Source organism: Silurus meridionalis, chromosome 17 (assembly GCF_014805685.1).
Source record: "Silurus meridionalis isolate SWU-2019-XX chromosome 17, ASM1480568v1, whole genome shotgun sequence".
Lineage (NCBI taxonomy): Eukaryota > Metazoa > Chordata > Actinopteri > Siluriformes > Siluridae > Silurus > Silurus meridionalis.
In genome coordinates this window covers 22,581,166-22,593,155 of record NC_060900.1, presented here as the reverse complement: position 1 = coordinate 22,593,155, position 11,990 = coordinate 22,581,166, and the positions used below count along the sequence as shown (strand labels likewise).

At 41.6% G+C, this 11,990-nt stretch overlaps 1 protein-coding gene across 3 annotated transcripts in view; it reads left to right on the top strand.

Moving 5' to 3' along the window:
* Positions 1-3,253: 3,253 nt before the first annotated feature.
* The window catches only part of rapgef1a (Rap guanine nucleotide exchange factor (GEF) 1a), a 30,518-nt gene continuing 21,781 nt past the window's right edge, over positions 3,254-11,990 (top strand). The window contains exons 1-9 of one of the 3 annotated variants that reach the window (XM_046871545.1): positions 3,254-3,472; positions 6,906-7,054; positions 7,149-7,327; positions 7,447-7,603; positions 7,761-7,852; positions 8,168-8,323; positions 10,199-10,319; positions 10,515-10,695; positions 10,783-11,247. In XM_046871545.1, coding sequence (XP_046727501.1) covers positions 3,445-3,472; positions 6,906-7,054; positions 7,149-7,327; positions 7,447-7,603; positions 7,761-7,852; positions 8,168-8,323; positions 10,199-10,319; positions 10,515-10,695; positions 10,783-11,247 — 1,528 coding nt within the window. In that variant the 5' untranslated portion in view covers positions 3,254-3,444. Of the gene's footprint in view, positions 3,473-3,577; positions 3,823-6,905; positions 7,055-7,148; positions 7,328-7,446; positions 7,604-7,760; positions 7,853-8,167; positions 8,324-10,198; positions 10,320-10,514; positions 10,696-10,782; positions 11,248-11,990 lie in introns of those variants that run through there. The other 2 variants (XM_046871547.1, XM_046871546.1) reach the window with 2 other exon arrangements.

Genomic DNA, 11,990 nt, shown 5'->3' with positions numbered 1-11,990 from the left:
GAGCCACAACAAGCTGCAATTCCAGGGCCCTAGAGCAAGGCCCCAACGCCATAGCTGCTCAGTTGTACGAATGAGTGAAATAGAAGTTACCATAAATGTAAATTCCAGTAGGATTTTATTGTCATTACAGCCATGTACAGTACAGTACATAGTGAAATTAAACAACGTTCCTTTAGGACCAAGGTGCTGCAAAAAGCAACATTAATTTTTATAATATGAAGTCCCAAAACCTGCACAGTAGGTGTGATAATGATTTGTTCCTATAATAACAAATACTGCAAATGTAAACATTGGATGCTTAGCAGCACACTGTGCAAACAGTTTGGATGAATTGTTCATTTGTGTGTGTGTGTGTGTGTGTGTGTGTGTGTGTGTGTGTGTGTGTGTGTGTGTGTGTGTGTGTGTGTGTGTGCGTGTAGTCCCTTTGTTTTGAGGGTTCAAACCTGTGGAAATAAAAACAGATACACAATCTGGATGTGAGCGACAGAATATATTTTTCCAGACAGCAGGAGGGTGAAGAGTGTGTTTGAAAGATTGTGTGTGTGTGTGTGTGTGTGTGTGTGTGTGTGTGTGTGTGTGTGTGTGTGTGTGTGTGTGTGTGTGTGTGTGTGTGTGTGTGTGGTCAGCCACAACGCTGGTGGCTCTGCAGATGCAGTGTGTTGTGTAAATGTCGATGATTGGAAGGAGAGAGACCTGGAAACTGGCATTACTCTCAGAGCTGCAATTGCAAAAGATTTTACACCTTACGACCAATCAGAAAATAATATCTAACATTGTTATGATATATTATATTATATATTTTTTTCTTTATATTTATATTCGTGGGCTTTCAGTATCTGTTTGTACGGGATAAATAGTGATTGTGATTTACTATTTGGCCAAAAGATGGAGCCAAAGTAAAAACAATCAGCGCATATATTTATAGAAATTATATTATACATTAAATATATTTATAGAATGAGAAAAGTATAATAAAACTTTGCATAAAATAAATTTTGCAGCTGTGGTGATATTGATGAAATTTTGCGACATGCCGTGAAATGTATTTTTATTGTTGCTCTGTTACAGAAAATACAATGAAACTTTTCAAAAGTTGTAATATGGGAATAAAAATGTAATGTACAATATAATAAGAATGAAAAGAAAAAATATATTAAAAATACTTATGTAATAACTTGATAAATACAATAATATAAGTATTAGCGATTTATTACAGTGTAATAATTTGATATTACCTATATAATTAAATAAAAGTAAAATGTAATGGCCTTCTAAGCGGTTCAAATCTTAGGGACAAAGTTAAAAAAAAAAGTGAACAATAGTAGAAGTAGTAATAATATTGGTAGTAGTGTGTGGTTCAGAAAGGTCACAGCTCCAGGGATCCCCAATGAATCCTGCGCTCAGTTTTTCCTGCAAGTCTCCAGTGTCTGCTGAGAATTACAGGGTTTGAAGGAACCATGAATGATGGTAGACCTATTTCTCCATATTGTGCCTGGTGCCCTACAATAGTACGGGTCCCTGTGCAGGGTATATTTACATAGCTCAGGCCCAGTGTTTTCCCTGGAACAGCTTAGTATGTGGGAGAGTTTTGGGATTTGTGGGTTTGTAGGAGAGTTGTGGGATTTGTGGAAGAGTTGTAGGGTTTGTGGAAGAGTTGTGGGGTTTGTGGAAAAGCTGTGGGATTTGTGGAAGAGTTGTGGGGTTTGTGGAAGAGTTTTGAGGTTTGTGGGAGAGTTGTAGGGTTTGTGGAAGAGTTGTGGGGTTTGTGGAAGAGTTTTGTGGTTTGTTGGAAGAGCTGTAGGGTTTGTGGAAGAGTTGTGAGGTTTGTGGAAGAGTTGTGGATTTGTGGAAGAGTTGTGGGGTTTGTGGAAGAGTTGTGAGGTTTGTGGGAGAGTTGTAGGGTTTGTGAAAGAGTTGTGGGGTTTGTGGAAGAGTTGTGGGGTGGAAGAGTTGTGGGGTTTGTTGAAGAGTTGTGGGGTGGAAGAGTTGTGGGGTTTGTGGAAGAGTTTTGAGGTTTGTGGAGAGTTGTAGGGTTTGTGGAAGAGTTGTGGGGTTTGTGGAAGAGTTGTAGGGTTTGTGGAAGAGTTTTGTGGTTTGTTGGAAGAGCTGTAGGGTTTATTAGAGATTTTGAGGGTTTGTAGGAAAGTTGTGGGTTCTGTGGGAAAGTTTTATGGCTTGTTTGAGAATTGTAGGATTTGTGGGAGAGTTGGAGGATTTGTGGAAGAGTTGTGGGGTTTGTGGAAGAGTTGTGGGGTTTGTGGAAGAGCTGTGAGATTTGTGGAAGAGCTGTAGGGTTTGTGGAAGAGCTGTGGGATTTGTGGAAGAGTTGTGGGGTTTGTGGAAGAGTTGTAGGGTTTGTGGAAGAGCTGTGGGGTTTGTGGAAGAGTTGTGGATTTGTGGAAGAGCTGTGGGGTTTGTGGAAGAGTTGTGGGGTTTGTGGAAGAGTTGTGGGGTTTGAGAAAGAGTTGTGGGGTTTGTGGAAGAGTTGTAGGGTTTGTGGAAGAGTTGTAGGGTTTGTGGAAGAGTTGTGGGATTTATAGAAGAGTTGTGGGGTTTGTTGAAGAGTTGTGGGGTTTGTGGAAGAGTTGTGGGGTTTGTGAAAGAGTTGTGGGGTTTGTGAAAGAGTTTTGGGGTTTGTGGAAGAGTAGTGGTGTTTGTAGGATTTGTGGGCAAGTTGTAGGGTTTGTGGAGAGTTGTGGTGTTTGTAGGGTTTGTTGGATTTGTGGTAGAGTTGTAGGGTTTGTGAAAGAGTAGTGGTGTTTGCAGGGTTTGTGGGAGAGGTGTGGTGTTTGTAGGGTTTGTGGGAGAGGTGTGGTGTTTGTAGGGTTTGTGGGATTGGTGGGAGAGTTGTAGGGTTTGTGGGAGAGTAGTGGTGTTTGTAGGAGAGTTGTGGTGTTTGTAGGGTTTGTTGGATTTGTGGTAGAGTTGTAGGGTTTGTGAAAGAGTAGTGGTGTTTGCAGGGTTTGTGGGAGAGGTGTGGTGTTTGTAGGGTTTGTGGGAGAGGTGTGGTGTTTGTAGGGTTTGTGGGATTGGTGGGAGAGTTGTAGGGTTTGTGGAGAGTTGTGGTGTTTGTAGGGTTTGTGGGAGAGTAGTGGTGTTTGTAGGATTTGTGGGAGCGTTGTAGGGTTTTTGGGAGAGTTGTGGTGTTTGTGGAAGAGTTGTGCTGTGGACACATCTGTGAGGAGAAAAAATGTGTCCTGAGGATATAAAATATACGAGAATATGATTTACGGGTCATACCAACCACCAGGTGGTGCCGTTTCCCCTGCAGTGTCTGGTTACACAGCGGGCAAAACCGCTCGCTGAAAGAGAGAAAGAAAGAAAGAAAGATAGATAGAGAAAGAGAAAGAGAGAGAGAGAGATCTCAGTCTGCTTTCTGCCACAATGCTGGAATAACACACACTCCGCTCTGCATCTCGCGTCTCGATCGGATTCCTCTGGATCATGTCTGGGAAACTCGACAGTAAGCAAGGTAAGCGCGAGCTCTCCTCCAGCTCACTCTGCACTGCTGTGAGCTAACTTGCTAACTGCTCCTAGCCAGTGGATTTTGGACGAAGCCTCGCTATGGACACGGCCGGTCCAGAGACCAGAGGGAGCGGCTGAGGGCTTTATACCTATATCGCTTTTACCGTGGACAGGAACATTCGGGGGTATATAAGTAGCGGACGGGGCGCTTATCACGTGTTTTTCCTGTCCGGCTCATGTGAATAGTTAGACGGCTAAACAACAATGGTTAGTCGCTGATGGGTTAGCATTAGCCGCTCCGCCGGTGGGTGTGGACGCCCGGGCCCTTCACTTCAGCGAATAACGCCAACTTGACTGGTATAGAACCGTAATGTAAAAAGATGTGTAAATATACAGCATTTATTTACTAATATGTTTCCAATAATTTTCTCTTTTATTTGAGCTTAACTGTTTTAACTAGTCCCATATATACTAGTAACCTACTAGTTATCTAGTTAGGGTTGTGATTTTGAACGAACCTGTAGCTTGTTTATACATTTTTCAAGTTCAATTTATCAATAATAATTTTATGCCAAACCATTAAAAAAAAAAAAGGTTACGTTTACATTTAAACTTATATATGTATGTGTGTATGTGTATGTATGTATGTGTGTGTATATATATATATATATGTATGTGTGTGTGTGTGTGTGTGTGTGTGTGTGTGTGTGTGGGCCAATTGACTATAGAGTCAGAATTTCAAATGACGTTTTATTAGATATAAAGTGCACTAAGTAGAGAGTATAAGACATTCTACAACTAGGGCACCTACACATTATAAAGGATCAATTTGGGGTTCAGCCTGCTATAACGTGTAGGACCGTGTTAATAAAGTGGGAAAGCAGGGCTAAATAAAATATAGAACTTGTGTGATTATTAGACATGAGTAATAAAGGAGATATGTAACAGATCAACAGTCATTTCTATAAAACTAACCACAGGAATTAACACATCATAGACTCAAATAAAGTGGACGCTATGAAGATGAGTCGTGTTTTGAGTCGTGTTTTGAGTCGTGTTTTGAGTCGTGTTTTGAGTCGTGTTTTGAGTCGTGTTTTGAGTCCTTGATTGAGTCAGTGCAAGGGACAGAGAGTGAGAGAGAAAGAGAGAGAGGGTGAAAAAGAGAGAATGAAAGAATTGGGGTTTGGGGGTGAACCAGAACAACCGCTCCAAGTGCGAGGTCCAGAACTCTAATGAGAAAGCGGTTCAGCACTGCATAAATAATATTGAACTGTGTACATGTAGAGCTGCTGATGTTTGAGCCGTAAGAGAGAATAAACGACGGATGTGAAACCTGAAACATTTTATAAGCAGAATTTGGGTTCTGCGGTTTCTACACACACTTGGTTTTATACTTTTGTGGCCTAAAAAAAAAAGGAGTAAAAGACTTGTACGATTTCAGTCTCATGTCCATCAGGCGTTGTTTTTGTTTCTTTTTTCCCCCCAAATTATGTACAGAGTAAAAACAAACAAATCAAATGGATCTAAAAGTATTTTTACTCCGTATTTTGCTCTAATTCAGTTTGTCTATAAATGAAAGTGCTATATGTATATAAGTGATGCTTTCCAAGTCCATAAACTTGGACCAAATGGGTGTTTTTGTTTAAAGCGTAATATTTAATAGTCGGAAGTCAGAATGAAACCAAATCTATTTCTGTTTGACTTACTTCCTCTTTTTCCTTTTGGGTGCCAGAAGTGGTTCTTCCTACTTTTATTATTGGTTTCTTTGATCAGGTGGGTTGGTCGCTTACTCAGACATTGAGGAAGTCAGCTTTCATGGGTAATTTCACCTGTTAACTGTAACATGCTTATCAGTTGGAATGATCAGCGATAAGACTGGGAACTTCCTTTAATAATACGCTTATACGTGTATCACAGTTCTGACGGAAAGTTCTACTAGCTACTAGATATGAGGGCAGTTCAGGGCATTAGGCCCTTACATGCCTACATGTTAGCTCTCGGTCTAGAACTAAAGCTTACATAAGTTTCATTTCAAGTAATTGTTAGTGTTATTATGGCCTAGGGTTTTCCCCACCACATCCCGAAGCTAACAGAACTAATGTTGTGCCACTCACTTGTCACTCAGGTTGTTGAATACGACTTTATTTGACTGTTTTATTCTCCTTCAGAAGCGCTAAGGGTGTGAGGTGTTATGTGGGCTGCTACCATATAGCACTCTTTCTGTGAGGTGCTACGTGTGGGCTCTGACGTGAAACTCCACAGAACACCCACACAAACCTCAAGCTTAGTTCACTTGAAAGAAACGGGGGAAATTTCCTCTAAATGGTTTTCTTCACAATAGTGACATCGTCAGAACTCCACCGTGGCCTGCTTCAGCTCAAGTGTCTTGCCACCACGACCCATTCAGTTTGCAGAAGAGGATCTGACTTTACACAATGGCCACACACTCTTGCCTCTTCCCGCTATCCGTGTGTGTGTGTGTGTTCTTGAAGAGCATAAAAGGCTGAAATATCACGCCAGTGTCGAACGTGAAAGCCGTTCTGTTTACATGCTAGGAGGAGTTATAAGGAACAACTTGCAGCCTTTTATGTGGCCTTGTTTGAGTTATTTTATCAGAAGGGGTGTAGGTCTGTATTAAACATGCTGAGACAGACATTTAGAGTGACCACTTCAGCTCTCAATTTAACTCACTAAAGTAGTTTCTCTTTCACAAGTTCATGATGGTGATTCTTGGCTGTTTCAATTCATGGAAAAATAATTGCAATAATTTGAGCTTAAGTGTAGGTGGCAGGATCTTTTTTTTTTTTTTTTTTTTTTAAAAGATCAGGTGGTTCAAATGCCGCAGTCATGGCAGAAAGTCCACCCTTCGGTTGGGAGGGTGGACTTTCTGCCATGACTGCGTCTCAATAAGCATTTGAACCACCTGATCTGATGAAAGAAAACGAGAATGGTTTTATTTTGCACCACTCGTTCATCATAGGTACTTATATACATAAACTTTTACCAAAGGTTTGCAGACACCTGGTCATAAATATGGTATTTACTTTTCGAACATCGCATTCCACATTATGTCTCATATTTTCTTTGATAATTCCCTCCACTCTTCTGGGAAGATGTTCCACTAGATTTTGGAGTGTGCTTGTGGACATTTGTGTTAATTTGATTGTGTACCACAGATTTGTTGTAACAGTTTGGTTAAGAACCACATATGGCAGGAAATGTCAGTTGTCCCAATACTTTTGTCCATATAGTACCCATCATAGACAAAGTGAAATATTTATACATGTGAACCAGCTTTGCAGCTAATTTGTTTGCTCCTGCTGGAAATACACTGAAACACTCCTGTATGTTGTTCTTTTTTGTTCCCTGTTTTTTGTTTTTCTTTTTACTTCTTTGAACTTTTCTAATGCTCTCTGTTTCTGTCTCTCTGTGCCTCTCAGACTCTCAGCGCTCCAACCTACAAACCTTCACAATGAGGCTAATAGATAGATTTAGCTCCCCCAAGCCAAAAAGAGTACATTCGTCGAAGAAAACATCAAAGCCTTCAATAGAGCGAGTTGTGAAGACTCCTGAGAAGCAAGAAACTAAGGTAGCTTTGTGTTCACTGCATCAGCGCTGTGGCTGTTGTGACTTGTGTGCTCTTTGCTGACCTTTTAATCCACCCCCACGTTTTCTGCCTTCAGCATCTCAGTCAGTTGGAGGAAAAAGAGAAAGAAGTGGTCAGTGCCTTGCGTTACTTCAAGACGATAATCGATAAGATGGTGGTGGACCGAAAAGTTTTGGAGATGCTTCCAGGCTCCGCCAGTCAAGTTTTGGAGGCGATCATGTCTGTAGTGCAGATTGACCCCAAGATTCAGAAAAGGTGGGGACTTTTGCTTTTATGCTTTTTTTGAAATGAGACGTAAAGCCCCCCCCTTGATTTATTGAGTCTTTGGCTATATTTTTTCTTTGGGGTATAACATTTTGTTTGTCTTTGTGCAGTTCCTCAGTGTCATCCTGTCTCAACCGAGTGTATCAGAGTCTGGCCAACCTCATCTGCTGGTCTGATCAGGTGATGCTAGAGGGAGTGGACCTGGAAGAGAAGGACACTGTTGCGAATGTTACTAGCATCATCAAAGCAGTACTGGATGGGGTGAAGGTATTGCATCACCATCATCACCACATTTATTTATTCATTTGTTTATTTGTTCATACTTTTATAAGACACCTCTCTAGCAGACCTGATTTTTCCACTCTGTGTCCTGAAAAGTGTCAATTACATGGTCTGTAATGCTGCTGTCTGTGGTTTCCTGCAGGAACTGGTGAAGCTGGTCTTGGAGAAACAGCAGCTCCCCTCCCCGACATCACCCACAGCCAAAAATGTCCCATCAGTCATCAGCCCAGAGAGGTGATCTCCAACAACCTTGTATATGATGCTTTGCATAAGTATAAACCTGGCAACTGTGGCAGCATCATGCTCAGTGTTACCCCAGGTTTCTTGGTGGCTTCAAGCCAAAAAATTGTGATGATTCTATTGATGTCCTTATAATAAGACAAACAGCCTAATGCTGCACAAACCCAAGAAAAAGAAACACTATTTATCCCTAACATTTTCTGCATGTCTCATGAGAATATTCTTTATAACTATAGCAAACTCATTGCACCTTATGTCTAATTATTTCTGCACGTTCTTGATGCATCGACACGATTCTGGTCATTGCAGTGTTCCAGAGCCTCCAGTTATAGAGACGGAAGATGAGAGCTCTACAAACTCCTCTGCACTAAGTCGTTCCACCGAGGCCCTGACTGATGCCCCCACTGCCGAAGAAGCAGCGCCTCCCAAGCCCCCACTCCCTGGCCTCAAAGTGCCCGAGCATTGGTGAGTGAGCTGGCTCTGATTCACAGCGCCCACTGTCTCTCACTGTCTGCTCATGAAGGAAAAATGCAACAACTGCTGTTGCTTTCCTTCGCATATTTGGGCAGATTGCATAGCCAAATGTATTTGCAGATGATCATCCGATGTTCTCGTGTAGCTTTGTCTGTATTTGGACACACTGATTGCTCGTTGGTTTCTCTATACACGGTTTAACGCAAGGGAGGCTCTGCCCGGTGCATTCTCTCCAGGAGAATACAAGCTGCTTTCACTTGAACTGCTTACAAGAAGTGTAAATGGGAAGGTGTGAAGCAGGCTGTTATATATAGAGAGTGGTTCTTTAGAACTTGTGCTTTTGTAGAGGTGAAGAGACGCCCGAGTGTCTGTTCTACACTTCCTCTGACAAACACTTGGGGTAAATTTTTTTTTTTTTTTTTTTTTTTTTTGCTTTTCTTTAAAGTCATTTTCCTGTAATAGGGTGTGTAACATTTCTGTGTAGGGGGAACGGTACATGATACAGTGGACATAATTAATGAACACATTACAATCCTGAATGATTAATTTATAACTTAAGTAGACTTTTAACCTATTTGTTTTTTTTCCTCATAGCTCTCCCTATCACATGGTTGGGTGGGATGGGAGGCTGAGATCTAGCACATTCTTCCTCTGAAGCCAGTCATTTCATCTTTTTAGGCTGCTGTGCCCTGTTAGGGCAGCTTAAGACACTTGGGGAAAGAACACTATTCACCCTCTTCTGCATACGTGATTTCATAGATGCCCACTATTGGCTTCTGTGACACTGATCAGGCTGGTTTCCTCATAGGACGGCTTCCCTATCGGGTGTGAGCTTCATTATGAGTGTGGCTTCCCTTTATCCTTCTCTCTGAGTTTTTGCTTGCCACTGTCACGTCTGGCATTCTAATTTCACATCACTTCTGTTTTGTGGTGGCATCCATTGTTAAAAAGTGCTTTACAAATAAAACAGAATTGAGCTGAAAACTGAATACTTGCCTTCTGGATATTTTGTTGGAAATGCAAAGGCATGCATTATCAAGTTTGCCCTTTTTGTCTTAGTGCACATGCTGCTGCAGTGTTCCTACTGTCCCTTCTGAAAACAAGCAATGAGAGTTTTAACAGCACCCGGTCCAGCATTTTCCTCTTTACTGCAAGAAAGAGGGGGGTATTTATTTCCAGCACGTTCAGTGATAAACAGTGGAACGAATTGCCGTATCTAGCTGCACATCTGACTGTGTTTTAAAGTGAAGCTATATTTGAACCAGATGTCTCTGTGGAAGACATTAAGGCTGGAATGAAGACTATGTCGTTTTAATTACTCGTCTGTCTGGAGGACTGTGTGGTGCACTTCTGAATGAATGTGTGAGGAGATATCAGTGGTGATAGTTTCAGCATTAAAGAAAAACATTTCCTTTAACCAATAATACATTCAGGGGGTTGAAGTTACATGAAGGTTTCTTAAGATTATATCTATACAACCGGATCTGACAGTATCATATTTGGCTGATTTTTTATTTATTTTTTCTCTCTCATTCATTAAAACTGAAAAGATCCTTTTTCTCTGTAATCGCGTTTCTACAGAAAAGTAATTCTTCATTTTGCACTTCGATTTTTTTTTACATTTCATCATTAGCTGGCAAAGGTTTTTAATATATTACATTAAAGTTCTAAACAAGAAGTGCTTTAGCATGCGCTAATAATGCTAGTTTCAAATTTCAACTTGATACCTGATTAACACACATTTCTTTTCTTATATACACAGTTGGCATTGTTAGTATTTGATGTGATGACTGAGCATTTTAGTTTTCCCAGCTTTATATAACAATAAACAAGTCTAGTTAAACGTGCCCTTTTATCTCTCTCTAGTCCACCAGCTCTTCCTCCTAAGAAGCGCCAGTCAGCGCCATCTCCTACCCGAGTCGCTGTTGTTGCTCCGATGAGCCGTGCCACAAGTGGGTCGAGTCTTCCTATTGGCATCGGCAAACAGGTGCATACATAATAGCAGCTATTTCTGCTTAAATGTGCTTTCTGTAGTTATGTGATTTATTTAAATTTACTGTGTTTACTTTCTTACTTTATTCATAGACAAGAAAGAAGAAAATAATGCAACCATACAATGTTAAAACATGTGCAACCTTATGTAATATATTTTCGAATGAATCACCATCACCTTTATCTTTAGGACTATGATGCAGATGGTTTACAGCGGCGTTTTTCCGGCGGTAGCCATTCATATGGTGGCGAGTCACCACGCAGCTCTCCTTGCGGTAGCATGGGTAAACTGAGCAAATCAGACGAGCAGCTGTCCTCTCTTGAGCAGGACAGTGGGCAGTGCTCTCGCAACACTAGCTGTGAGACGCTGGGTAGGCCATTTTATTTTTCAAACCCCACTTTTTTTCCCTTTTGGAAATATTCGCTTTGCTAACAGTCGTCTGGTTTTCCTCATTCAGATACAGCAGAGAGCTACGACCCAGACTATGACTTCCTCAGAGAAGACCTGTCCAGTGTCGATCAGATCGCTCTGCCTGCCGGAAGCTGTCTCAGCCCTCTCCCCGAGTCTCATCGGGAGCAGTGTTCTTCACCATCTCCAGGCCAGATTCACTACGGTTCTCTCTCTCTCAATCACTCCACCGCTCCTCTTCATCACACTCTCATCACACCACCTGCTCTGCCGCAAAAGAAGCGGCGCAGCGGCAACCAGCAGATCCCCTTTGATGGCTCGACACCTCGAACAGGATACGAGCGCCTACACTCCCACTACGACAACGTCACAGACGAGGAAATGCCCGTGCCGCCTTTCCCTCTGATCCCTCTCTTCGCCCCTGTGGTCGGATACGGGGCGGACTTTGTCACCTCTGAGAATGCGTCCGTGTCTCAATCTCCTCCCCCCCTACCTGAGAAAAAGAGCAGACACAGTGAGTATTTCAGCTTTCAGTTGAATTTTCTTGGTAGCAGCAGTTCATTATCTTTCCATAATTCATTGAAGGTTAGTGTTTGTAGAAACTTAAAGGAAAATAACAGGAGGCTTTAATTTCAATGGGAATGTTTAATCATTTATCAAGACACCCTGGTTAAATGGTTATAACAGCAGTTGCACTATAGGAGCCGTTTGAGATTTAAATGCCTCGCTCTAGGGTTTAAAGGCAGCACACAGTAGGATCTAACCTGCAGACCTTTAGCTGCTTGTTAGTCATGTAAAACACTGAACCACCTACAGGATTGAGAAGTGTGTTTCCCCAATTCCAGCATAATTTCTGCAGCATTTTCCATTCAAAGCTGCAAGTTCATAGGGTAAAGTGATGTGTATGCTCCTACCCAGCTCAATTCAAGTTCCAGGAAGTGGCAAATACTCTGTGTTTTGGGCGAGATAAGTGTGCTAAATGTGTGATTATTGTTTTTGTTGGTTAGCGCTTAAGTTCCATTTTCACACTCTCCATATTTTTGTTTAACTTAACAGCTCTCTCTTGTTCAAATTTTTTTTCTTCATGGTTTGTTTATAGTATGTATAAGCAATCAACAGTGAACAGTGCTTTTAGCTCCGCCCACATGTGGCATTCATTTGTTGTTCAATTTAGTCAGGTACCTTACACACGATAACTGGTACCTTTCAATACTGGCCCAAGGAAAGGTGCCAGATCATTTGGTACAGCAGAATTGT